Here is a 27,658-nt window from a genome sequence, read left to right on the forward strand (position 1 = left end):
GGGGGGGCGGCCCGGCGCGCCCCGCAACGCAGAGCCCGCAGCCGGCCCGGATCCAGCTCTGACGGTAACGGGGGTCCGGGCACCGGGGAGGTCGGGGGGGGTTACCGGGCGGGGGCGCGGGGACCGGGGGGCTCCGCCGGCTCCCGGAGCGCAGCGCAGGCGGTGCCGCCGCAGCGCGGTGCACGGTGGTGCCCGCGGAGCTGTCGCCGCCGGGGCCCGGCTCGCCCGTCGCTACCGGAGAGGAACGGGAACAACTTTTGGTTTTTTGGGTTTTTTTTTTTCTTTTTTTTTTTCCATCCGATTTTTGATTTTTTAAATGGCTTTTTGGGTCGCCTGACTCATAAGTGGAAATAAAATATCCACGGGTGCCTCCAGGAGGAAAGCTGAGACACTTCCAGCGGGAGCCGACCGAGAGCTGCCACCTTTGCTGCGACCCTTTTCTGCCCCTTTTCGCCTGGGAAAAAAAAAAAAAAAAATGTTTTTCTCCTCCGTCCCGGGCAGGAAAGCGCCCGATCCCACCGCGACACCGGAGCGGGTGGTGGCGAAGCAGGACCCCGCCATGGACCCCGCGCCTGGTGTGGATCCCGCCGGTCACAAAGGAGAGGGAAGAAGGACCCACCCAGCGATGGTTTATTTAACACCCGTCTCCCTGGCTGCCTCCGCCGGGTCAGGAGGCTCTGCCGGGGAAAATCCCCTCTGGAAAAAGCTCCGCTGCGGAGGCAGCATCCCTGTGGTGTCTTCTGGACCATCGGCGCTGGGAATACGATTCACCGGGGACGAGGCATCGTGGTGCCCGAGAGCTCCTGGGCAGCACGGCTGGGCATCCACCGGGGCGGCCGCCGGCTCCAGCCGGGGACGAGCGAGCTGTGCCGCCTCTCCGGCTCGGTCCCCGGCAGAAATGAGGTGTTGCCCGTGCCAGCAGCTGAGCCCCCAGCGTCCCAATCCAGCTCCGGGGAGAGCCGTCACATCGTGGAGATTTAATGGCTGGAGAGGCAGGGCCTGGACGCAGCGAGCCGGCGGCGGCACGGCACAGCTCGCTGCAGGGCACGGCTACAGCCGGGGCTCGGCTCCGGCCCTGCGGGGTATTTCCGAGGAGAGGCAGTGGCAAAGTTTTCCAGCCGTGCTTGGTGTTTGCCAAGGGATGAATTCATTGGCATTGGGCAGTGGTGGTTTGCCCGGCTCTGGTTGTCGGGATCTCCGTAGGGAGGTTTTTGATACGTATTTATGTGTGTATATATATATATATATATATATTTATATTTATATGTGCTTCCTCCTGCTCGGGATGCTCTGGCTGCAGGCAGCTTGTCCGGCTGGGTGAGGAGCTTTCATGGAGGGCAGAGTGGCCATGGGGCTCTGCAGGCATGGGGACAGAGCCACGTGGCCCCTCTCTCAACAAGCAGCGTCCAGCGTCGTTCTACGGGATAATTTAGTGGGATTTGGCAGTTTCACCCCTCCTCATGCCCCTGTGGTGGGGTTTGACTGCCCGGTGTGCCGGGCACATGTCGCTGGTCAGTGGCCTCACACGTGGCCGTCGCTCTGGTGGGACCCTGGCCGGCAAAGCTCTCACACCCAGGCTGTGGTGCTGGGGGGTGAGGTGGGAAATGTGTCTGGCAGAGGGCACCTGGCATTCTGCGGGGGATTTTTCTTATGAAGGATCCATAAAAACTTTGAGGAGTGGATTGGGGAGCCGCGGTGTGAGCCGGTTGCGGTCGGGTCTGGCGGCCTCGAAGCCGTGGTGGAAGGAGAGGGAAGCTTTTGCCGCGGTGCCTTCTGCTTACCTTGTGTGCAGAGCAGGGGAAGGGAAAGCCATTCCCTGGGAGCAGGGCTTGTTTTCCCAGCTTCAGGAACAGCTTTCCTGCTGGTTTGAGGGTCGGTACCAGTAGGGCACGTTCTTGATGCCGGAGCAGCGCCGGCTGTGAGCTGGGCCCTGCTTCAGCCAAGCGTGTCGTTAAAAATTGCAATATCTCGGTGCGAATATTTGCCCTCAGGCTAGAGCAGGGAAGCCCATGGAAGGACGACATGAGTGGCTGCTGCCAGGCTGCTGAGGCCACGTCACCTTAGTTTTTTAGCCCCTCTGGTTGTTTTAAGCCTGAAATTCGTCCATTCCTGAGCGGGCTGCAGAAGAGCCCCTTCCCTCCTGGGGCTGGTTTTTAATTGCATGCTGCTGCCCTGCCCGGGGAAGGGCTCTGGCTCTGGGACCGAGGGTCTCCCGGTCCCACGACCCCACGGGGGTGGTGCCCCCGAGCCGGGTGCCCCGTGCCCGCCGCCGTCCCGGAGCTGTCCCCGCGCTCCCTGCCGTGCGTGCGGCATTAGCGCCGGGCGTTTGCATCCCTGCCAGGCGGCGGAGTTAATTTTTGCCTGGAGCGGGTTTCCTGCGTGGCCTCAACTTGTGAGGGAAAAATCTGCGGTGGAGCCGGGCAGCCCCGCTCCCTCTCCGGCGTGATCCTGCGGCACGGGGAGCGGTGGGCTCGGGAATGTGTGCCGGGAGCCAGCCCAGCCCAGCCCAGCCCCCTCCGGCTGTCGGGGTACCACGGGTAGGGATGCGGGGTCCTGAGCATGGAGGGTGATGGCAGAAGCCTCCTGTCCCTACGGCTCCGTGTGGGGACAGCAGGATGTGTGTCCCTGGGTAAGGTCCTTTGCTGGTGGTGTCTCATCCTGGGATGGAGGCAGTGTGTGTGTGACCCCCCCCCCCCCCAAGGCTGGGGATGCTGCAGCTGGCGGGGTGGGCCGGGGGCTGCACCTGCCGGGACCCCTCTCCCGGCCCCTGCCGGCATCTGTGCCGCCGCATGTCCGTCTGCAGCAGGCGCATGCATGCAAAAATAAGACATTTCTTCTTTCTCTTCTGCCTGCGCATTCCTCAAAAAGCTAATATTCATGAAAGGTAATTCAATCAAACCACGATGCCTATCAGCTAATGCAGCAAAGCTGGCGCAGGGGTGAGAATGGGAGCCAGGAACACAAAAGCCCTGTTTTATTACCTCCTGCTTGCCTGAGAATTGCTTTTCTCCCTCGAGTGAGCCGGCTAAAGCTGGCTTTATTATGTTAACCTATTTGCGTGTCAAGAGCTATTGTGCCTCTCTTTATCTGTGTTTGTATTTGCTCGATGCAGGGAATAAAAGGACGAGGCGAAAATGGATGGCTGGTCAGTGCTCCGCACTCTGGGGGCACTGATTGGTTGCTAAGTGATTTGCATCCCCGGTAATCGCTTTTATCTCGGAAGGATGTCGTGTATAATTATAAGCCTACTGACATCTTTTGAAATCTGCCTAATGGGTGTTTTTAATTTACATGGGAAGCAGGGGCTATTTGTGTTGCTCTGATTACAGGTTGGGCGAGTATATGGGTTAAAATACAGATCTTTCCGTAGATGCAGGGCACCGGCAGGGATGAGGCTGGGATTTTTGGCAAGTCCCTGCTCGCCCAGGGATGGATGGAAGAGCACAAGTCGCCGTGTGTGAGTTTGGGGTTTAATCCCTCAGCCCAGTGCACAGACTGTTGTGGTGCTGCTCCGTGGGCTGGTCCTGCAACCAACCCGTGAAATACAACACGAGGTGGGCTCCTGGCTGCTGCCAGAGCCAGCTGGATCCCCAGGACCCCCCTCTGCAGCCTGGGATGAGGCATAGGGGGGCTGTGCCACCGAGTCCCCACTCCTGCCATCTGTGCCTGCGTGGGGCTGATGGGGGTGGCACACGGAGCTGGCTGTGCCAGTGAGGGGACAGCCTGAGGTCCTTGTTCAGCCCCCCATGCAGGGAGTAGCTGTGGAAATGCTGTCTGGGGGTACCTGTGGAACCACAGAAGCTTCAGCTGGGTTCACGTGGGATGAGTTCACACAGCCATGGCAAATAAAGCTCCCGAGCACCTGTGCCAGCCCTGGGCACCTGCATCCAGCAGGATCCCAGCAAGGTGGCTCGCTGGAGCTGCTGAGGCATGAGTCCAGTGTAAGCTCCCCCTATTAGGGCCATTGGCAGGGCCAGGGGTATCTGTCTGGGCTGTGGGTGCTCTGAGATTGTCCCTTGTGTGTTCGGGTGCAGAGGAGCCATGTGTGGGAAACAACCTGGCAGGAATGCCAGGCTAGCCGTGCCAGTGGCACGCTCGATTTCATGTTTCTATCTGTGCTATTGGAAAAGCACAGCTCTGAGGTGCAGGCAGTGGTGAGATTTGGGGTCCCCCTATGGCTCTGGGCTCTGGGACTGGGTCACCTCAAACACGCAGAGGTCCTGAACTGAGGTTGGTGCTTGTGACAGGCGCAGGGGCTGGGCTGCCTGAGAGTGTGGGGCAGGACTCAGAGCAGGTCACCCACGGGGACAGCCCCAGCCTGCTGCCTCCTTCCTCCTCCTCCTCCTCCAGGAAAGGCCAGGACTGAGCCGCAGGCACGTTGCAGCTCCCTCAGGCCGCGCACAAGGTGACCCCATCAATTTGCAGGGCTGAGGTGGCTCCGTAGCACATGGTGCCGCCGTTCTGAGCAGGATGGGGTGCAGGGAAACGTTGATAGAGGAGAGCGAGTGCTGGACCCCACACCTTGGAGCCTGGGGTGCGGGGTCCCCCTGCACAGGCAGCCCCATCCCATCTTATCCCATCCCATCCCAGCCTGTCCCGCTGGCGAGCGAGCGGCGCGGGCGCCGCTATTTATGGCTGGCTGTAAACAAACTCCCAATGAAAGAAAGTTAATGACCTGAGACTGACAGGAGCCTGCTGGGAGTTTTTATAGCCCCTGGGACTCCTTTTGCTAAAGAGAGAATACATCAGCGTTTTAACCCAAAACGGTGAGAGGCGCGCCTCGCTGAGCGCTGCGGGGGCGAGGGGACGGCCTCAGCCTGGGGAGGTGTTTTGGAGGGGCTGGTGCTGGGTGAGGAGGGGGGCTTTGGTCAGGGGACCTTGGCTCTGTCTCCCTGCGTGGGACTGGGATGTGCAGTCCCTTTTTGAGGAGACACGTCCCTGCGTCGGGGGCTCTCCAAGGCTTTGCCATCTGCCTCTTGTAGGTCATCTCTCTGCGCTCCAGGCAAGAGCGGGGGCTGGCTTAGTGTGGCTGGTAACCACACACTAATAAAGCCTTAATACCCTGCAGCGGGGAGATTTCACTGTCAGAGATAAATATTCATATTGCTTTCCAATTCAGCCTTGGCTGCACGACAAGGGCGCCGTGGGGGGAGACGGGAAGGCTGCGGTGTGGGGTGCTCCGAGCCCCACTGGCTGCCCTGCCTGCTCCTGCCTGCCTGGTGTGTTTAATACCGTGCCCTGGCTAATTGTGGGGTGTGAATATCATGGCCAGGACTCTCAGGGGACAGGATGGTGAGCGTGGCACAGGGTGCCCCTCTCCCCGTGCTCCCCGCCTCCTCCTTCGCCGCCGCCTCGCACACGCAGCCTCCATCTGCACGCGACGCTTGATTTACCGAGAAGAGCTGGCAGTTAAACCTGACAAATTGAAGGCAGTTTTAAGTGGTTCAGGTTAATTAATAGTCAGGGAAGTATCCATTTTTTTAAGGGATGCTCTTGGCTCTCAGGGAGAACTGGAGTTTGACTTTGCCTTTGGAAAGTAACACCATCTGCACGGGTGGGTGCCCGTGGGCAGGGGGATGGAGCCCGGCAGGGGGATGGAGCAGGGCAGGGGGATGGAGCCAGGTAGGATGCTGAGCTTGGTGTCACTGCTCCAGTTCCTGTCCCACAGCCTCACATCACTGCTGGTATTTCTGACCCCAAGTTGCTGGTGCTGAGGGAGTCGCTGGGACAAGGAGGGACAGGGCTGTCCTGTGTGGTCCACTGCTCATCTCAGTGTCTTTTGTGGCTCTGGTTGTCCTCTCTCCTGCGGTCTGTGCCATGGCTGCAGTGCCAGAGGGTGCAGCTGTGCCAGTAACCAGAGAGATTCATCCATAGCCACGTGCAGTGGCACAGCTGGGTGGCTGCAGTGTCCCTGCTCCTGTGAGGGACCCAAGGATGAGCAGCAGCTTTAACAGTTTCATGGGGGTTCATCCTGGGCTGGGACTGGGAGCTGATATGGATGAACTGGAGCAGCAGTTCCCCTTGGTTTCTGCACATGTGACCCCCGTCTTCACATCTGCCCACATCTGCCAAGCCTGGCAATGCTGAGCAGGGGACAGATTTTAGAAACATCCCACTGAAAGAAGGTTAAGGTCTTGTATAAGGAGGAGAGATGGCCAGGCTTTGAGTGTTTGCAGCACAGGAAGGCTCCGAGCTGTGTGTGAGAAAGTCTCCATGGCACAGGGGCCTGAGCAGTGTCTGTGATTGCCACAGTGCCACAGGATGCCACAGGGGTGGGCAGCTCTGGGACCTGGCTCAGGGCTGTGTCCCAGAGCAGCCCAAACCCTTCATCAGGCCATGTCCTCTGTCTTCCCAGTGCAGAGCAGGATGCAGGTGGAAGTGGTGGGTTTCCAGCAGCCCTAATTCTTGGGAATATGAGAGATTAAGGTTAGTGACCATTTTTTAACTCAATAAAGGGGAAGACAAGCTGGAGTCTGCAGTCCAGAGATATAATTAGTTCGCAGCAGTGGTGCTTTCTTGATTTAGCTTCAGAGAGCAGAACAAGACAAGGATGTTATACCCAATTAGCAATAACATACAGCCCGAGCCTCGCTAGGTGAGATAACAAGCCATTTTTATAGCTCTTCTTTACGGACTTTTTTTTTTTTTTGGAAATAGAGGGGGAAAGAAGAAAGGGACCAAGTCTCGATTTCTTTTCATCAGGGAACAATAATGAGTGAGCTCAGAAAGCCCAAAGCTGAGTGATCTGTTGGCCAGGGCAGATGATAAAACAAATCAAACAGCTCGGAGCTGGGCTGAGGCCATCTCTCCATCCAGCTGGGGGAGGCTGAGCAGGTGACAGCCGTGTCCCGGCAAGGACACGGCCAAGGGCCACCCACGCACCGTGGATGTGCTGCTGCGAGGCTTTGTGGCACATGGCCTGTCCGTGCTGCCCGCAGGGACGTGCTGCAGGTGGGGTGGCCATCGGTGCTGCTGGCTGTGCTCCGGGTGTGTCCCACGGAGGGTGACCCCGAGCCGTGTCCCCTGCACAGCCCCGGTCAGATGGCAGCCGCCTGCCGTCTGCCAGCGCCGCGGTCCCTTTGTATTGCAGATCGATGGCCATCGATTTTTCCTCCCGTGTAAACCTGGCCGGGTCGGGTTTTTGTGCACGTCTGCCTCTGTCTCTGCCGTGGTCAGAGCAGCCCGTGCTTGTCCCCGATCCCACCCAGCTCCCGCTCGCCTCTGCAGCAGTGAAACTCAAGGGCATCTGGAAAAATAGCCTTGTAAAGAGTCGGGGAAACTCGGGTTTCATTAATCAGCTGTTAATGACGGGCTCTGCTGTTCGGTGGGGGTATTTGCAGTCTCTCTCCTCGCTCCCCAGGGCAGCTGGGGCTGTGGCAGCTGGTTTGGGGCACCTGTGGGAGCAGGGTGGCCCAGTGCTTCCCTCAGCCTGTGGACACTCCTGCTGCACAGGGGGCTCAGTGTGGGTGACATTCTCCCTCCAGATGTTGCCCACCCTGCAACCACCCTTCCGATGGGGCAGAGCCCGGGGATGGATGGAGCAGGAGGTTGCTGTCCCCGCCATGTCCTTTCTGTCCCCTCCGTGTCCTTCCTGTCCCCTTGTCAGAGTTGTACAACCTGACAGGCAGTGGTGTGGACCATTGAGCTCATCCCAGCCCACCCCAGCCCACCCGTGGGAGCTGGGCTGGGACATCCCTGCTTATCCCCACCTGGAGCCGCTCTCCGGGTTATTAACACCCCGCGATGATCATCAGCTCTCGTCGTAATCATTAAGACTATTAGAAAGAAATGTTGGCTCGCAGCTCGTGTCAGACTTTCCGTTCTGCTTTGCAAACGCGCACAATTAATGCCAATCAGGCGGGGGAGGCAGCCAGCTCCGATCCCGGCTGCTCCCAATCCCGGCTGTCAGCTCTCCCCATCCCGCCTGGTACATTTTCATACAATTCCTATAAACATCTGAGGGAAACTCCGTGTTCTTCGGCAGCGCTGAGTATTGTTCTCTGTTCCTTTTAATTACTCGGCATTCAGCGGCTCATCCGGCCTCCTGATCGGTGGGGAAAGTAGGGATTTGTAAAACAAATAGAGAAATCTGGAGAGATGCCTTATTTTCCCATTCAGTGGCTGCGTTAGGTTGTCTACGACTCAATAAGAAAAACCTGTTTAATTTTTCTTTGTCTTTTTCTTCCTCCCCCTCCCGAGTTGCTTTCTTCCCACGAGGACACAGCCAGGTCCCTCTCCCCAGGGAACCCCAAAAGCAGGGTGAGCTTGGGAGAAGGGGGGGAAGAGCCGGAATTACTTGGCCGGATGGTGGTATAATCCTTGTTACAAAAGTACACATCAATTATAAGAATTCCTACAGTAATCTTGGAAATCTATCTTTTCTGCTGAACCAGCTCATTAAAGAGCACCATTCATTTCCATCTCTCCGGGTGAGAAGGGTTTAAATCTCCAGAGCTTTGTGTTACCAAATAGACTGAGGGTGATGGACTCGCGTTAAATATTAAAAGGAAGAAGTTGATTTTTTTTTCCCCCCTTTTTTTCCCTCAGACCAGCAGCGCAGATGAAGTGGAACGTAAGGAGGGGAGGGTGAGGGGTCCTTGCTGTGAGAAGCTTCCCCAGCTGTTGGTGGGCAACACAGAGCTGTGCTCAATGAGTGCTTTTGAGGACCCCCCCACTCCTCTCTTGGCCTGGGGACCCCTCCAGCGCTGGGGGAGGAGGAGGGAGCGAGGGAGGTTTCCCCAGGCCACCCTGGCAAGCCCCTGAGCCTGCGCCGGAGCCGGCCGTGGCACAGGCAGGGCTTTTGTGTGCCGGCGGGGCAGTGGGCGGCTGCGGGGTGAGGGACGGGCACAGAGCCCCTTTGTGTGCAGCTGCGAGCGGAGCAGGATGTGGATAAGGGCCCAGCCGTGGGGATGGGGAGCTGGTAGCCAGGGATGAGGAGAGGGTAGCCACGGATGGGGAACAGGACCAGGGATGGAGAGCAGCGGCCGGCCGGGGTCGAGGGCGGCGCGGGGCGATGTGTGCGCTGCGCTCAGGCTCTGTGCAAACATGTTAATTTGTTTTCTTTCTTGCCTCGCCTTTCAGGGTAATTGGTTGCATTTGAAGCCTTTGTGAAAGCCTTTGATTATAGTAATTTCAGCAGCGCGATCTACCCTGGATTCCTTCGTCAGATTCTTTCACAGCTCCGGCACTTGGGGCTGTAATTACGGAGTGGAGCGCACCCGGCTGCCGAGTGTGGGGCAGCTGGACGGGGCACTATGGCCGTGGGAGCACAGGGACTGTCACTGCAGGGGACAATCAAACCCCTGGCATGAGGCAGGAGCGAGCCAGGATGGTGCAGGAGCTGTGATGGGGAGCTTTGCTCTCTGCACTGCTGAGTTTGTTGGTCTCAGCTGGAGATGTGGATGCTGCGAGTGCCCATGGTGTGGTTGCCCGTGCTGGAGTTGGCTCCTGGCTTGTTGGGGTCCAGAGTGCTTTTAGTTGCTGCTGCATGGAGCCACTTGGCTTTTCTGCCGGTTGATCCCAGGTCTATGCTAGAGCTGGGACTAAAGCCCGTGAGTGTCCCGAGCATCCGTGAGGGCCAGCTCCCCCCACCTCCTGTTGCCAATCCGCGTGCAGGAGGAAGGCACGGCACGACTGTGTCGGATCAGTGGGGTTTTGCTTTGAGGAGCTGGTGCCACATCCGAGGGGCCACGTCTGTACATGTCTGGCAGGACCTGGCAGATCCTGCCCGCCCGCTGTGCGCTGGCCCTGCTGGGACCTCGGTGCACGCAGCCAGGGCTGAGCCCTGCCAAAAACACCGACGGCACCCAAGCGGGGCCCTGACCTTTGCTAACAGGGCCGCTCCCCTCTTGCTCCTGGCATTTTGTTCCCAGTCCCACGTAATGACCTTCTCGGCAGCGCCGTGCCAGCGTCTGCCACTTCCAATTACCCACGGCTGCTCGGCGCCCGCCGCAGCACGCGGGGTTCCTTCCTCCCCGGCAGGATGGCAGCAGGGCAGGGGGATGCTGCGCTGTGATCCCCCACCCCCTCCTGGCCTGGGGAGCCTCAGGAGCCCCCCCAACAGCACCCAGGGCTCTGGGTCCCGCCCCGGGGTGCTGGAGGCGCTTGGCTTTCCAGAATCATTATTAACCTGTTCGAGAGCTGTTCCCGCTCGCAGCGAAAATAGATCTTTAATCTCTGCCCAAAATAGCTCATTTGATGAGAGGCCTCCTTAAAGCTGACACATAAATTTAACCAGGCCGCCCGAGTCCTGCACAGGGACGTCTGCAAATGCTCAACAGCACTTGAATTGTTGGGTTTTTTTAAATTGCATCGTTGCGGACACATCTGATACCCTATTTCTTCCTTAGGGTCTTTGGAAGTGCTCAGGAGGTCATTTGCTGTGCCCTGTCCCAGTTCCTTTCACTCAGCTTGTGAGCAAAAGGTTATTTTGGGGTATTTTTTATGTTGACTTTCTTGAACAGTCCAAGGGGTTTCTCCTTGGAGCTGCCACAAGAGCAGAAAGCTCATCTCTGGGTGGGATGGGAGAGACATGAGATGCTGCTGCAGGATGCCAGCAGTGAGGGTCCTGGTCCAGTGCCACTCTGTCCCTGGAACTGTGCCACGGCTGGTGGGCTCTGTGCCATCCTGGTGTCACAGCAGCCCAAAAAAGTGGGAAATGAGGATGCTCAGGGTGTCACAGCTCTGCCCCAGGCTCTGGTCCGGGGCTCGCCCCAGCACCTTCCCAGCATTTCCACAGAGCATGGGCTGGGAGAAGCCACTTGGCTGCTCTGGGTCTCTCCCCCAGCCCCCCACAGTCCCCACATCCCAGCGAGACCCTGAGCAGCAAAATAATCACTTCCAGCATCATTATCCATCGCAAACCCCAGCTTCCAATTTTAATCAGAGGAGCTGGTGTTGCTTTAAGATCTGCGGGTTTTAAAGATCACAAGAGGGGTTAGAGAAAATTACCCTTGACTCTTACATGCTAATGTAATCTCTAACCAGATCTGCAGCACTGCAGCTAAAATTGCTTTTTAGATTAACATTTAATTATTAACAGGGCCCCCTGAAAGGCCCGGGGCTGGAGCACGCGGAGGGGAGTGGATTAACCGGGCGGGATGAGGGAAGGTCGGGCAAGGGAAGGTCGTGGGGTGACTGGCGGCATCTTCGGTGACAAACTGGGTTTTATTTTACCTGATGCTCCCCGTGGTTCACAATGGGGTGACCTTCCTATGCTCACCTCTTGTGGGGCTGAGCTGTGGTGTCGCCCCTAAATCCGGGTGGGAGATGGGTACGGCAGTGCCAAGTAGCAGCACCAGCCAAAATCCCGCTCGTGCTGCAATGGGGTGGGCATCCACTGTGTGCAGAGGGGAATCCTTCCTCCTCTGACACATCCTCACCCTCGCCATCGGATGGGAAATCAGTGTCCGTGGGACCAGTGGTGGTGGCAGTGGCAGGGGGTGGTGACAGGGAGCTCCAATGTCCCCGGGGCTCTGAGGAAGGGGAGCTCCCTGCTGGTGTGGTTGGATTCTCCTCCATCCGTGAAGGGATGAGGGACAGGGGTGTTCCCAGTTGTACTTTGGGTGTACTCTGCACACCAGGGGCCAGTGAGGGTTTTTGCTTTGCTTCTCTGGTTGCTGCCAGCCTTGGCCTCGTCCCACGCTGTCCGTGTGTCTGTCTGGCAGTGTCAGCAGCCTCCTGTGCCTCTCCTAGCCAGAGTCACCCCTCACCTTCTGTCCTTGTGCCAAACGCAGTGCTGGCTTTTGATAGCCAGGGGGGACATGGCCTTGGTATGACTCAAACAGCTTTGCAGCATCCCCGGTCCTGCCCCCCTTTCCTCTCCTAACCCCAAAAGCTCCCTTTTGATGGGATTGCACCATGATAACACCCGGGGAAGGATCTGGATGTGTTCCACCACAGCCTGGACGGTGACCAAGACCTTGTCCCTCACCATCCCTCCCCTGCCACAGCTCGGCAGCCACACAGACCCACTTCAGGCTGAGACTTTAAAAGTTCCTTTTTTCTTTTCTCCCCCCTCCCATCACATTTTCTTTTATCTAAATCCTCGCCTGCAAAAGCCTCTATCGACAGCTGCGCTGGCCTTATCTCGCGGGAGGGACCTTCGCAGGGCTCTCGGAGGAGATAAGCCCGACTTATCAGCTGCTGATGTCAGAAGAGGTGCCAAACCCTCCCATCACTGGGGCTTTAGACATGGAGGGTGGTGTTTTTTATTAAAGTCACAAAGACCTTGGGCTTATAAATAGTGTGATGTCGAGATGGATTAGCTGGGTCTGGGGCGGGATGGAGTGGTGGGAGACGGGAAGGATGGAGTTGTGGCTCCCCCATCCCTGGAAATGTTCAAGGCCAGGTTCCACAGGGCTTGGAGCAACCTGGTTTAGTGGAAGACATCCCTGTGTGTGGCAGGGAGTAGGACAGAATGGGCTTTAATGTCCCTTCCAACCCAAAACATTCTGTGATTCTATGATGCCAGAGTTGAGGGGTGTGGGCTTGGGGCTCCTGGGGGATCTTGCTCCAGATGTCCCCAAGGACCTCGCTGTTGGTGGGACTCGCCCTGTGCCCCAGTGCTGGATGATGGTGGGTCCACGTGCACAGCCTGGGTAGAGGCTGTGCGAACGCGGGGCGTTCCAGCAAAACTGCTGAGTGTTGCCTTCCCTGCCACGAAAGAGCCAGAGCAGCTTGAACTAAATCGGATCCTGCTGATTGGAATTAGTTCAAATGCAGATGGAGCTAACTAAGCCGGCGCTAAGCGTTGGACAGCCCAGCGCACCCAATTCCCATCAGCTGATTCAGGGGCTTTTTGGAGCGGCATTAGCGAAATGCCACCGTGGCACAGATGCCCATTGTGCCAGGCGCCCACCCGCTCGCCCACGGGCCTTCTGGGGCTTGGGGCTCCCGGCGGGGTGCCGGGATGGACAGATGGACGCTGTTCTGGGGTTGTGGCACCAGAGCCTTCCCGGTTCCAAGCGTGCCTGTGAAGGTGGGGTGAGGCGCAGCGTAGCTGTCGGAAAAATCATCTGGGCTGCGAGACGCCGGGAGATGGGGGCAGCAGCAGGGTCTGAATTAATCAGTGGCTTTATTCGGTTTGGCGTGCGGCTCCCGCGCCTCTCCCGCCTGCTGCCAGTGATGATCCGAGCCCAGGGTCGGGATTGCTCCAGGAGGGAGCTGGGCTGTGCGTGTCAGAGAGCAGGGCTGGGGACAACCTGTGCCACTGTGGGGGTGTCCCCAGGGACCTGCTGGACCCTCAGCTCCTGTGACAGGCTGCATTCGCACCCTCCCTGTGCCAGCACATGGGTTTGGTGACACTCTGGGTGCTTTCTCCTCGCTCTCAGCCCCACGTGCCCCAGGGACCAGCGGGGACCTGATGGGGATCCGGCAGTGGCACGAGCTGCCCACGCCGCCTGTGTCTGCCAGGGACACGGGTCAGTGTCCCCATGAGGAGCTGCCTCGGCGCAGGGAGCGGGTGACGTCCGCCGCTAATCGGCCAGATGGTGACACCCGGCGGGACGCCAGCCCTGAGGTCACCGTGGAGCTCAAGCTCAGGTACGGCAGGAGCCGCTGCTGTCATCCGTCTCCTGCACGGCTGTGGGTGCTTTGATCCAGGGCCATCCTTCAGGGACAGGGATGGGGATGAGGTCGGGGTGGCAGCTCCCATCATGGAAAATCCGGGCACTGGGCACATTCCGGGGGAGCCGAGGCGCCGGGAGCGGGGCTGCGTAATGAACCCCGAGTCCCGGTGGGGAGAGGAGAACTCCTGGCAGTCAAGTGTGTTCAGGCTCTGAATAAGAAGCACTTCATTCTCTTTTCAAATTGTATAATTTCTGCCTGATTGTAATGGCATATTTTAAAATTACCAGAAATCGAAGCCAGAAAATGGATACGGCTGCTTTTACTGCGAGCTGCGTTAACAAAGGATATGTAATGCATGAAATAAAAACACCTCCCTGCCCCCCTCCTTTTTTTTTTTAAGACAGTAATAGGAGAAAATTGGTTTTGAAACTGAATAAAAGTCCCTTTCAGAGGAAATCATTTCTTTCAGGGTACCTTTGCTGAAAGTAAAATAGTGAATAATGAAAGGTGGTTACATGATTGTCTTTCATTTAGAGAGCGCGAGGACAGATGGAATCTGGGAGAAATGCACGATTGGAATAATTGCATGGTAACAAGGCGCTTGTTGTGAAATTAGTATCTTAAGAAAGTAGTGAAAAAGGCTTTTACTCATGAATACTTCATTATTAGGAGAAAACAGCACAATTTGGGTTCTCCAGACACCTGCTCAGTATTAGATGACTTCCTCCCCTCCTCCTCCTCCTCCTCCTCCTCCTCCTCTTCCTCACACCTTTTGCCGACAAATCTCTCCTTGTCCCTGGTTTGCTGGGGGAGTCAGGGTGAGACCCTGAGCCTGGTGAGTCCAGCTGAGGCATGGACACCCTGCGTGGATCCCATCCTGGGGATTATCCCAGAGCCTGGCACCCTCTGCCTGGTGGAGGGCACAGAGCAGGAGCGAGCAGCACAGGTCCCGTTGTGTGTGCCCATGGTGGATACGAAGGTGTTTTGAAGGGTGACATTTAAACCAGCAGAGCTTGGAGAACCCCAGGCACAGCTCAGGGAGCATCAATCCACGCTTTGTTTCCTGGTGCTGATGGTCACGGGCTCTGCCAGAGGCCACCACATGCCTGAGGCCACCGCATCGCTCCCCTGCACACCGGTGCCAGCACTGGGACATGTGGGAAACATCCCGGATGGCTGCAGGTGGTCACGATTCCCCCACAACGGAGAAGATGGAGTGATATCACCCAGCAGTGACACCCATCCATGATGTCCAGTTGTGACCCCCAGCCATCCATAAACATTCAGCCAGAGAGCAACAGCGCAGGAGCTGAAATGCTGGCTGATGAGCACCACGCCTGCTTTTCTGCTGCTCCTGCCCATGTCTCCCTGCCCTCTCCGAGTGGGAATATCACTCCCTGCGCCAGCTGGAGCAGTGGGAGGGTGTCAGCAGCAACTGGTTATAACTCAGGGCCCTGGCAGCGGCTGGGGAAGGATGTACAATGAGCAGCACTGTGGTGACAACGACTTTGGCCTGACCCCTCCAGCTTTTGTCAAGCAGATTTTGATGCCAGCTGGGAGCTGGCGACAGATCCCAGGACCCCGAGTGGGATGTTAACACTGTCTTTCCCCAGCCTTGGCCGGGGTCACTCCGTGCCGGGAGGCACCGGCTGGCACGCCGGCGGAGCGGTCTGGCACTACCGCGACGCCGCGGCTCCGCCACGTTCCCGGTGGGAAGGGCGGAAAGCTCTGCAGGAAGCGCAAATCACCTGCTGAGACCTTCATATTTATTTCATATACATCCCTATTCGCTCCAGGCTTTCAGAGTCAGTTGTTTATCTCCAGAGGAGCGAAGGCACTGAGTGCTGGGGAGCTCCTGCCGGGTGGGCGCCGGGGTGGTGGCAGGGGGTGGTGGCAGGGGGTGGTGGCAGCAGGTGGCAGGTCCCTGCCTCACCGTGTGTCTCCTCTCTCACAGGTCACGGGGCGGCAACGCCCGCAGGGAAGCCCGGACCATGCTGGCCTGCCTGCAGAGGACCCAGAACCCCCCAGCCCAGCACCTCCCCTGCCCCAGCAAGACGCTGGAGCCACGCAAGTGTAAGTGCCCGGGGGCGGGCGCCCGCTTTGATGCTGTTTCCCTTATTGAAAAAGACATTTATTTAACCGATAATTAAAAAGAGCAGGAGAAGCGGGGAGGAGAGGGGGAGGAAGGAGCCAAGATAAGCAAATTAAATTGGGTTCTGTGGTTGATAAGTCCAACTTCAGCAAATGTTGCAGAGCTGCCTGGGAAGCGTGGCGGCAGCAGAGGATGGTGCAGTCGGCCCCCCAAACCTCCCCGGCCCTTCCCCCCCTAATTACTTTCCCCATTTGTGCTGCAGCTCGCCTTCCCCAGGAGCTGGCCTTTCAGATAAGCTGTAAACTAGTTACATTAAAATGGGATCCAAAAGGTCACTCCAGCAAAGCACCTGTCTCTCCCAGCCTTTGTCTCTCAATCCAAACCGTGATTAAATGTATATTTAATGAGCCTGCTTTAGGCAGGCGTGTTTGACCTCCCCGGCTGGGAAAGACGCATTAAGATTCTCAAGTGATGAATGTGTGTTTTAAAGAGGGGAGTGGATATTTTTCTGCTGGTCTCAGTTGGATTTTTAAACATTGCCGGCTGAAGACAAATCAGCTGCTAAAGCTCTGCTTGTTAGGCTGTGACAGCCCCCGGGTGTTTGTTTAATGAGCTGGATTTTCCTGTAGACATTTTTTTTCCCATCTACCTGGGCACCCTGAGCAGCCAGGTGAGCTGGGCATGGGGTTTGGGCAAGCTGAGCGTGGATTTTGGACGATGCTCAGCCTCCCCGGGGACCCCCAGCATTGCTTCAGCATTGCACTGCCAGCCAGGAGGGTTATTTATCCCTGGAAGTTCTTTTATCCCTGAAACTTATCCCTGGAAGTGTTCATGGCCATGTTGGACAGGGCTTGGAGGAGAAGGTGTGCGTGCCCATGGCAGAGGGGGGGGGAAGTGGGTGATCTTCAAGGTCACTTCCAACACAAACCATTCGGGATTCCATGATTGTTTGTGTGAAGCTCCCCAATGACCAGCACAGAGAATAGGACACCCAGACCAGAGGTGGGGTTTTGGGCACCCAGGTGTCACAGTGCCTGGAGCATGCAGTGCCTCCCAGGTCTCCTCCTTACTGGTGTCTGGAAGGAAAAAGGATGCTTCTCTTGTAAAATTATTTGTAATCCGTCACGCCTGAGCATCGCGGCGGCACAGGGCTGGCGAGGGGTGTCCAGCTCGTGGAGCACCTCGTTGCCATGGAATAATGAACTCAGCCATGCCCACATGGTCTGAGACCCACGGGCAGGATGAGCCTGACAGGGTTTTCTGGAGACTGGAAGTGTTCAGTCAGCATCAGGAATCTCTGTGTGAGCTCGCTGTGATCCTAAGGTCTGGATACACCTGCTGGTCCCCACAGCATTCCCTGGATGCAGCTCAGAGCTAAGCACCATCTCAGCTCATAGAACAAAGCCCAGAGGCACCTTCCTGCTGGGGGGCCTGGTGGTTTCTACATTTCCATCCTGCCACAGGTAGTGAAATAAGGAGGTTTGGGAAGCAGGAGCCCTTATGTGGTGTCTCATATGGTGCCATGGCTGTGAGAGATGCAGATACAGCTGTATCCTGCTGGATGCAGCTGCCTGTGTCCTGGGAGGGTCCCAGCCCCAGGGTCCCAGTGGTCCTGGAGTTGTGCCAGTGGGATGAGGGCAGAGTTTGACCCCACCCCAGACCCTGGCAGTGTGGGGTACCAAGGAGACAGAGTTTTTGACTGGTCTCACCCCATCCCTCAGGCAGGATCGTACTCACCTGAGATCTCCAAGAGACTTGTGTCCCCTGGGATGGGTGGCAGCAGCCAAGCTCCTGCCCAGACCCCCACACCGTGCTCGCCACTGGCTACCACCAGCCAGGTCACCTTAATCAAAGTTTAGCTGCCCGTATGTTTCCGCTCATTATGGGCAAATCCGGCACGTCTCGTTCCTCTCTGCCTCCTGCCAGCGCAAATTAAATTGCAGGTGACATCCAGGGCCACGCATCTGGCTTGAAGTACAATTTTCCCTTCCTTATTTATGGCACCTGTGGGAAGCACGGTGGAGGGGCCGGGAGCCGGCACGGGGCCAAGCTCCCGCCGCCGCCGGAGCGCCCGCGCGGGGAATCGGCACGGAGAGCGCGCTCTTCAAACCAGGCGCAATTTAGAAGTGCCTCTGATTACTTAATTTGCTCCTGAGTATCTCAGTAATTATCTTTATGGGTCTTATTTCTGTCCTCTGGCATTGTTTCTGTCGATATTAAATGAGTCTGGCTCTCGGCACATTGGCCGTCTGGCCCGGCACCACTGTGAAATCCTATTATCCTGCCCGCGCCGCTGATTAATTTTGGTATTAATTTCACGTAAAAGGTGAGCTGACTCATTTTCCTGCCCGTGCAGGGAGCTGCTGGTGCCTTCACCCCCCAGGTCTGCCCCTGGCCTTTCCTGCTGATTGTTGTCCTCCCATCTCTGTGCTCCCCACATCGGTGTGGCTGCATCCCAGCGGGCCCAGAGCATCCCACAAAATCCATCCTGATAGAGCTGCAAGTGACTTTGCTGCTGTTGCCAGCAGTATTCCCAAGGCTGTTCCATAGGAACCAGCCTGGCATGCCTTGAGGAGGATGCAGGAAGGTGCCAGAGCCCTTCCAGCCCTGGCTGTGCCTCCCTCCTCCAGCAGAGGAGCAGGAGCCTGCAGAGCAGCAGCATTCTCAGGAAAATATCACGTCCAATTAACTCCAGCAGCCTGGTCCGTTTTGATTTTATCCGGGGTGCATTACAGGAATCCTGAGCTTTATTTAAATTATAAATCAAATAATGCCCCTCTCAGCTTGGCCAAACTCTTTGCTGCTCCCACTCTCAGCAGTCACGGAGCAGTGGATGATATTTAATTAAATATTGCTTTCATGTGCCCTCCTCCAGCCAGCCTGGGGCTGGGAGTGTGGCAGGGAGCAGGAGGTTTGTCCCCCTAAAGGGGCTGGGAGCCATGGGGAGTTCACAGAGGTGAACCTCGTGAGCATCCTCCATGGCCTACAAGAAAGATGGAGAGGGGTTATTTACAAGACCGTGGAATGGCAGGATGAGTGGGAATGGCCTCACACTGCTAGAGGGAAGGCATACAGGGATTTGGGGAAAAAATTCTTCCTTGTGAGGGAGGCGAGGCCCTGACACAGATTGCCCAGAGAGCTGTGGCTGCCCCATCCCTGGAAGTGTCCCAGGCCAGGCTGGACAGGGCTTGGAACAACCTGAGATAGTGGAAAGTGTCCCTGCCCATGGCAGGGGGTGTCACTGGATGGGCTTTAAGGTCCCTGCAGCCCAAACCAGCCTGAGGATTCTTTCACCATTCACATCCTCCATGCTGGGGGTCCCATGGGAGCTGTCACCTCAGCCCCACGGGGACAGTGTGATAAATGGCCCTTTGGGGCTGGCACAAACCCTCCCGGGGCCCATCTGGGTATTTAAACACTAACGAGGGGATGGCCCTAATGAGAGGTGATGGCCAGGGCTCCCTGCCAAGGACTCAGCTCCAAGGTCACCCACAGCTCTCCCTGCACCTGTGGGGATTCTCATCAGTGATAAACCCGTTAATTGCACACGGGATGAGGTCCTATTTAATGGCCTCTCTTTACCCAATTCTGCTTGTTCCAAGGGCATTTTCATTAGAGTGGCTGCAGCGAGGCTTTGCTTTTGTACACACCCATAAAATATCATTTTAATTTCATGAGGGGTTACACACGAGTGAAGTAAGATTAATTCTTTCATTTTCAGTTTCTGGAAGGGATCGGTTAATGATGGTTCTGTGTATTTATATACGTGCCATATAAAGGAGTTCAATTAACTGCTGGGCCCAAAATGTGCTGTTGACTTGCACTTTCCCTGCCAGGAATTGCTGCAAAAACACTTTTCCATCGGTCATGTGTGGGCATGGAGGGTGAGGTGGGGCTGCTCAGTGCCCATCTCCTGCCAGGTCAGAGCCCTGGATTTGGGGTAGGCTTGGCTGGTAAAGGTGCAGCGCACAAAGAGGTTTGGTTTGTGTCCAAACTTCCCAGGATTGTGATGGTCCTTTGGCCACAGAGCAGATTCCTGGGCACTGGCAGACCCCAGGATGGGGCACCCTGCTTTGGAGGTGCCCACCCTGCTCCCCTTGGCAGGTACAGAACCCGTGTCTTAAATTAATTCAAATATTAATTGGCTGTGGATGAGTGAGCAGAGGGGCTGGGGGCAGCTGGGATGAGCTGCAGGGCCAATGGAGGTGGTGGGGTCTCCTCCTCGTCCCAGGATCCCTCAGAGGCTCCGTGCTGAAATGGCATCAGGATGGCATCAGGGCTTCTGAAAGGTGGCACTGGGACAGCACTGGGATGGCATCGGGGTGGTGCTTGTGCTGGGGTGGTCTCAGGGCTGTGCTTGGGCAGTGTTGGGTGACATGTAGGTGACATTAGGGCAGTATTGTGGCAGCATCATGGTGGTGCTGAGGTGGCACTTGAGGGTGGCATCAGGGCAGCGTTAGGGTGGCACCGGGGTAGCATCAGGGTGGCAATGGGGTGACACCGGGCTGAGAGTGGGACAGCATCAGGACAGCTTTGGGGTGGCACCAGGGCATTCTCGCGCGGTGGCACGGTGGCTGTGGTGGCACAGAGCACGGTGCCTGTGCCGGGCTAATACCTCGTGGAGGAGACAAATGGGAAGTGACACGTGTGTGTGTAGACGGGTATTTGCGGTGACGCTTTGACTGCAGATAATAAAGTGCTCGCCCCGAGGTGATCCAATTCAGCAGCCGCCTCGGCAGAGCCGCGCGCGACGAGGGGGAGAAGAAAGGGGAGGAAGAAAGGCCCGTCTGAAATGACATGTCAGCCTAAAAAGGGAACGTGTTAACGGATGAATATCTGGGGACGGCGAGCCCGGCGCTTCCCTTTGTGCTTTGTCATGAATTTTGTTGTCTTTGCAGATTCTGGCGCTGCCGCGCGGGGTTTGCCACCTACGGTTATTCAGATGGATTTCTCCCGCTATTATTGCTGTAGTTGGTTTAATTTAAGCCCCCGGAGCCGGGGCGGGTTTGTCTCAGCTCCTGGCACCGGGGACACTCCACGCCGGGGCCGGGGGGTCCCGCAGTGGGGGCTCTGCCGGGGGGACGCAGCGGTTTTGGGGACAGCGCAGGGTGCTGGTCAGGGGTGGTGCTGTCCCTGCAGTGATGGGGAGGGCGGGCAGGGACCCCCACGGCATCGGTGGCGGCGCGGTGGCCTCTGTGCCACCCATCCTGGGGACACTGTCACCATAGAAACCGCCGCTCACGCGGGGTGGGAGGGCCGGGGGATGTGGCAGCCGCCCAACGCGCCCGGAGCGGGGGGCACGGTGCCTGCGGTCCCCCCCAAAAACCACGAGGCTGCTCTCCCCGTGCACCCCCCATGCCCGCCCGGTGGTCACCCTGGTCTGGGCAGGGCAGCATCCCCCAGTCACCCCCCAGCTCCGTCAGGGACCCCCTGGAATCTGCCCTGCCCTTGGCTGGCTCCGTGTGCCAGCTGTGCCAGGCTCTGCCCTCCAGGGCAGCCAGATCCTGCCAGGCAGCTTTGCTACTTGGGGCACAGACCCAAAACTTGAAGGACTGTCTTGATTTGTTAAATGTAGCAGCTTTTGTTTGTTTTCTTCAAAGTGTTTTCCAAATATTGAGGTTTCTTCCAAGTGTTTTGCAAATATTTAGGGTTTAGCTTTTAAAAAATCTGTTCCCAGTGTGGCAGGCAGAGAAAAAGGGGATTTTTGTTGCTTTTTGAAGCTTTGAAGGCATTGGGATAGCCTTGCTGCAAGGGGAACAGGGATCCAGGTCCCAAAGCTGGGAACAAGCTCTCTGCTCTCACAGAATTTAATTCATTTAGAGACTGCAGCACTATTATTTTTTAATAAGAGCCATTGCCATGGCTCCTCAGGTCCCCAGTGTGCTCCTGCCTCTGCCCGGCATCGCTCCCCTTCCCACCCCTCCTGCCCCTGTGCCAATTAAAAATCCTGCCTAATTGCTGCCCTTCTGCGCTGGTGGCTCAGAGAGGCCAGGCAGGAACAAACCAGGAGCTCAGGGCTGGAAATGCCAGTGCTATTCTGGAAGAGGGGCAGGGCAGGACAGGGATGGAGGGTGAGGATGAGCAGGGAGGGTGAGGTTGGGTAGGATACTCAGGGCTCCAGGAAAATGCCCCTTCCCAGGGGGAATGTGGCAATGGGACCACGTGAAGACAGAGCTGGGCCAGACACTTTCTTTGAGCTGCCTTTTTGGGGTCGAGCCCTCCATTGCAGATTTTTTCCTGTCTGAAAAAGGGGTGAAAAGCCTTTTCCTTTGGGACCACAGGGAAGGCAAGGCCCATCCCCTGCTCAGGGAAGCTTCCAGCCACACGTCGCCTTCAGCAGCTTTATAAAGATTCCCTGCCGAGATTACTTCTTTCATTTATTGCAAAATATTGTAGTGCCTTGGATGTGTAAAAATAAGGATTGTCCCATCTTATCTCGGAAGGAATGGGGGGGAGGGAGGGAGCAGCACGTGTCTCTTGTGCTGCTGTTAACCAGTGAGGTGCCGTGTCCTGCCACGTTCCCACTCGGCTTCTCCCTGAGGAGTCCTTGCTCAGGGCTGTGGTGCTGCTGGTGCTGATGCCCGAATTGTTCCTTCTGTGCACCCAAACATCCTGCTCCCCATCCCCTTCCAGAGCTGGGCAGCTGCCTGGCAGTGCAGTTTCATGGAGTGGAAATTAAAGGCACAAATTGCTGGTGCCTGTGCTCATCCTCCTCCAGGGAAGAGGGAACCCAGGCAGGGATGTTGTTCCAGTATCAGCCTGGGGGTCACACAGGCACCTGGGCTGTGGGAGCAGAGTGGAGCTTCCTTCTGTGTGCTGAGTGTCCATCCTGCCCTTCATGGTCCAGAGCATCCTTCCCAGTACCAAACATCCTTCCTAGTAGTGAGGATCCACTCTGTCCTTCCTGGATCCAAACATTCCTCCTGATCCTGAACATCCTTCCCAGAACTGAGCATCTTTCCTGGTCCTGAGCATCATTCCTCTCCTTCCTGCTCCTGGGCATCCTTCCTGGTGCCATTTTGATCCCACAACTGCTTTAGCCAAGCAGACCCTGCTTAGCTTCCCTTCCCTCCTTTCTTCCCATCTTCCTTTATTTTCCTAGACCTTGTGGGCTGTGGCTGCAGCTGGGCATGGTGTGGGGGTCCCTGGGGACACCAGGGATCACTGGAATGCAGGGGATGCAAGGAATACTGTGAATGTGGGGGATTTGGGAGATGTAGGGAATGCTGGATGTGTGGGGAATGCTGGGGGTGTGGGTGATGTGAGTGATGCCAGCAGCAGGTGGGCACATTTGAGGAGGTTTTGGGAGGGGCCTCTCCCACCCTTCCTGCAGCCATCCCTGGTCCCTTTTGGACATTTTGCCTCATCCTGCTTCTCCGGGCACAGCAGGGCCAGAGCTCCCTGCTCCATAAACTGGAGATTTATCCCGGACCGCGGCCCCAGCGGGGTCTGGGATTTACGTCTGGGACTGGGTTTGGTGGCCAATTTGCTAAAGTAAAAAGTTGTTTAGCTGGAGGTGTAATCTCATAAGCCCGTGCTGCCATTAGCTGGGGTCTCCTCGCTTCCTGGCTTTCCAATAATGCTCCAAGCAGAAGCTCAGAGTAATATAAAAAGCCATCGGATTATTACTGCGGGCGATGCATTTTCCATTTACAGTAATAAAATACTGAAGAAACAAAACAATTTAAAATTCCAATAAAATTCAAACCAAATCTTTGGCTGCTGAGCAGATTCAATTATTTAGCTGTTATTGAGTGCAGGCTGGAAAAATAGAGCAGGTCAGGGAGGGAGGGGGAGCTGGAGAGGGGGGTGCCGGACGCATCCCATGGGAATGCCAGTGAGGGAGGGAGCTGGGAGGCAGGGAAACATCTGGGAGGAGGGGCCGGTCGCTGGCAGGGGCTGGGCTGGGTTTAGGGATGGCAAGAGGTGGTGATGGCTGTGCCAGCAGCCAGGGATCCACCGGGGATGCTCCAAGTTCAGGAGGAGATGGACACGGAGGACAAACAGCGAGTGGCCGTGTCGGGACCGGCTGCGCCCGCCAGTGGCTCAGGCGAGTTTGCATCTTGCAGCAATTACAGCCCTCTGGAAAAGCAGTAATTACTGCGGAGAGCGGCAGCGCCGCAGCCGCCGGCGTGCCGGCAGCCGCCGGGAGAGCGGCTCTCTGTAATTTTCCCGGCGGGGGTGCGGTGCGTCACCCTGAGATGTGACAACACACCGAGTTGGTGGCTTGTCACATCCAACGCAGCTGGAGCAAAGAGGTGACAAAGGCTGCTCCGGGCACGCGCCGGGGCTGGCGGGTGGCGATGCCCTCGGCCAGGCTCCGATCACCGGGCTTGTCCCGTGGCACAGGGCCAGCCCTAAAGGGTCACCTGTAGCCCCAGTGCCTGGGGACAGGGTTTTGGTGATCCCCGTCAGGGAACCGCGGTGCTCGCAGGTGACACCACCTCCTTCCCTCCCTCCTGCAGCAGCCCCTTGGTTTTTTTTATTTTTTCCTCGGAAAGGAGCATTTCCACGGAATGGGCTCATTAGGGATTCTGTGAGTGTCACCAGCTAATTAGTGTCATGTTAATTGAGTATTCACGATGCTGCCACCTCCAAGGACAGTGGTGCTGGCATGAAGGGGAATGCAGATGTGCGTGCTGTGCCGTTCTGTTCCGCGCCATGCCATTCCATGCTGTGCCATTCCATGCCGTGCCTCTGGGCAGAGGGGTCCCGTTGTCAGCCCCCTGCACCCACTGACTTGGGGGGTGCCCATGCCCGGCAGAGCCCACCATGCCCCCCTCAGTGTGCCCTCACTGCCCTGCTGGCTCTGCAGGAGCTTCCCAGAGGCCGGAGGCTCAGTGCCTGGGATGTCCTGGTGCCACACGTCCTCACGTGTCCTGCTGCAGGGAGCTGCTGGTGCTGTTCCTCCTGTGTTCCGACAGCTCCTCTAAATCCTCCTCAAAGGCGCCGGTTTTAATTGGCTTAATACACTCGTTAATAACAATGTCTATTTAAGACACCTGTAAAAAGCCCATAACATCAGCTTAATGGGAGCAATGGCTGGCGCAGGCGCTGCGTCCTGCCTAGGCTGTTACTGCCCTGATGGAGAGCATGGGGAGCAGCCACAGCCTCGCTGCTGTGTCCCCCCTCTGCTGCTGGGAGCAGGGGTGATGGGGAGAGTCACAGATTCCAGTGCATCCCTCCCGCTGAATCCTGGTTTTAACCAGTGCCTGGTTCATCCGGGCGTGTCACAGCCACGGAAATGTCACTCAGAGTGGGATTGGGACAGGCAATCTCCTCATAGGGAATGTGGACTGTACCCAGAGGTGCAGCTCTTCTGTGGTGGCTTTGCCACCCAGGACGTGGTGGCATCAGGGAGCAGAGTGCTCCAGGTACTACTGGGGGGCTGAACTGCCTGGGAAGGCTGGGCCTCCCCAAACCCCCCAATTTTTCCATCTGTCCCTTGCAAAACCTTCCTCTGGGCAGACACCAGGTCTGGCATTCCCAGTGTGCCATAGACATCCCTTGTAGGGCTGGGAATTCTGGCAGCCAGCTGGGAACCAACCATCATTCCCATGTGCCGACGTGTACGTGCATGTGCCTGCGTGCGTGTGTGTGTGTGAGTGTGTGTGGAGATTTTAAACACCTAATTTATTCCATCTATTAGATAGATTTTGTAGATTTAATCATTTTCACAGTTGGTGGCTCATTGGATACTCAAGATAAACTCCAAATGAAAGTATAATGGGAACGACAAATGAGTTTTCACACCAGAATGGCAGAAACTTGCTCAGGAAAGAGTTTGAAAGGAACAAAACTATATACATATATAATTTTTTTTCTGCAGTGGCTTTTGCTGACTCCAGTAGGTTACCACAGTTAATTTCACCAGTTTTGTTCATCTGTAAAATTGCATAAAAGTGACATTTTTGTGCTCATTATAGGAACTGCTGATTTATGGCTGGTAAATGCAATGCTTTTCCATTTTTGGTGAGGTTCTCGTAGCAGCGCAAAGCACCCATGAAATTGCTTGTATAATGTAGTTTAAATCCAATCTCAGAGAAAGATTCCCCCGTTGGGTAAAGTGACATTTCCATTCTCCACACCGAGTTTATTTTAGGCCACTTACAAGTGACTCCCGTCAGCGGGAGGGGACAGCTCGGTGCCGTGACCTGGTTTCTGCCGGGAGCGGGTGGGATCCAGCCGGGGGAGGACGGTGCTGGGGTGCTGGGTCCCCTCATCCTGGTGGCACTGGATTCACCCCAAGCTTTGCTCCCGCAGGCGAGACGGCCCCCATGCATTCCCCGCGCTACCCCAGCCCCGCCGAGCTGGACGCCTACGCACAGAAGGTGGCCAACAGCCCGCTGACCATCAAGATCTTCCCCACCAACATCAGGGTCCCCCAGCACAAGCACCTTAACCGGACGGTGAACGGCTACGACACCACGGGGCAGCGGTACAGCCCCTACCCCCTGCACGCCGGCGGCTACCAGGGGCTGCTGGCCATCGTCAAAGCCTCCGGCAAAAGCGTGGTGAAGAACTCGGAGGGGAAGCGGACTAAGCTCTCGCCCGCCCAGGTGGGCGTCGCTCCCTACCCCGCCTCAAGCACTTTAGCTCAAGGTCCCTCCTGCGCCGGGCAGCTGAGCTACCACGGCGGCCAGAAGCAGCTGGAGGGTCCCGTGCCCCCCAACGTGACGGTGGCGGCCTCGGTGCTGCCGCTGGCGGGCAGGAGCTTGGCCCTGCCGCCCTCCAACCTGCCCTCCATCCAGAGCATCATCTACCAGATCAATCAGCAGTGCCAGGCGCAGGGTGCCCAGCCCGGCTGCCCGGCCGTCGTGGCCGCCCACCCCAGCCCGGCCAAGCACGGCGCCTTCGGCCCCGGCTACGGCGGCACCGTCCTGCCCGAGTGCCGCAAGGGCGCCGAGCTGGCGCTGGGCTCCAACCCGGCCGCCGCCCTGGGACCCAAGGCGGGCGTTTACCCCGAGGGCATGGACTACCTGGTGTGGCAGCAGAAGCAGCAGCAGCAGCACCTGCGAATGTACAGCGGGGGCAGCGGGGGGGCTCTCAGCAAATCCCCCGAGACGTGCGCGGGCGCCTCGCGGCCCTACGGCCTGGGGGGCGGCGCCGCCGACAAGGTGAGCTCGTCCCCCTTGAACTGCATGCACGGCAACTTCGCGGTGGGGCAGTACTTCGCTCCCCCCTGGAACAGCATCCTGGTGACCCCCAACAGCGACTGTTACAACCCGCCGGAGCTGGGGGCCGGGCCCCGCGAGCTGGGGGTGCCCCCGGCCGAGGGGCTGCCCAGCAAGACCCTCTGCAATACCTCCATCCTCAGCAGCAGCCTCCAGTCCCTGGAGTATCTCATCAACGACATCCACCCGCCCTGCATCAAGGAGCAGATGCTGGGCAAGGGCTACGAGACCGTGTCTGTGCCAAGGCTCTTGGACCACCAGCACGCCCACATCCGCCTGCCCGTCTACAGATAAGGGACCGATGCTGCTCTTCCCAAACCCAGGGCGAGGACTTTGGCGCGAGCTGTGGGTACCGGACCGCGGCAGCGAGGGCGGGGGGACAGGGAGGGGGACGGGGGGTCGGCTGCCGAAAGGGCTCCCGGGACACTGGCGTTGCACCGGGGTCCCCAGACTGGACACACCCGCGACCCGCTGGAAGCCGAGGCCGAAGGACCGCTTGTCTATATAGCTCAGAAATCATTTTATCTCCACGAATGTGAACAGGGAATTGCTACGAGTTGCTGCTATCCAGGGAGGGGAGGCTCTGCTGTGCTGGTGGTGCTCAGAGCGGGGCAGAGCCCGGTGTCGTGGCCGGCCGGGAGGCTCCAGGGTGGGTCCCAGCCCAGTGTGTGGCTGGGAGGCTCCGTGGTGGCCAGTGCTGACCTGGCAGCTGTCCAGGAGGCTCCACAGTGGCCTGTCCTGGCACGGCAGAGGCTGGGAGGCTCCGTGATGGCCAGTGCCAGCCTAGTGGTGGCCGGTCCCAGCCCGGCGTGTGGCCGGTGCG

General features: G+C 57.5%; 1 protein-coding gene across 1 annotated transcript; it reads left to right on the forward strand.

Annotated features, from left to right (window-relative positions):
* Positions 1-27,199, forward strand: FAM222A (family with sequence similarity 222 member A). The gene is made up of 3 exons (XM_053993915.1): positions 1-64; positions 15,524-15,642; positions 25,925-27,199. The coding sequence occupies exons 2-3, from the start codon at positions 15,561-15,563 to the stop codon at positions 27,127-27,129; spliced, it is 1,287 nt and encodes a 428-aa protein (XP_053849890.1). The 5' UTR covers positions 1-64; positions 15,524-15,560; the 3' UTR covers positions 27,130-27,199.
* The last annotated feature ends 459 nt before the right edge of the window (positions 27,200-27,658 follow it).

Source organism: Vidua macroura, chromosome 18 (genome assembly GCF_024509145.1).
Source record: "Vidua macroura isolate BioBank_ID:100142 chromosome 18, ASM2450914v1, whole genome shotgun sequence".
NCBI lineage: Eukaryota > Metazoa > Chordata > Aves > Passeriformes > Viduidae > Vidua > Vidua macroura.

Coding starts and splice junctions, on each gene's coding strand:
- FAM222A (XM_053993915.1), top strand. CDS start 15,561: ATGCTGGCCTGCCTGCAGAGGACCCAGAACCCCCCAGCCCAGCACCTC. Junction 15,643..25,924: donor GACGCTGGAGCCACGCAAGT/GTAAGTGCCCGG, acceptor TTGCTCCCGCAG/GCGAGACGGCCCCCATGCAT.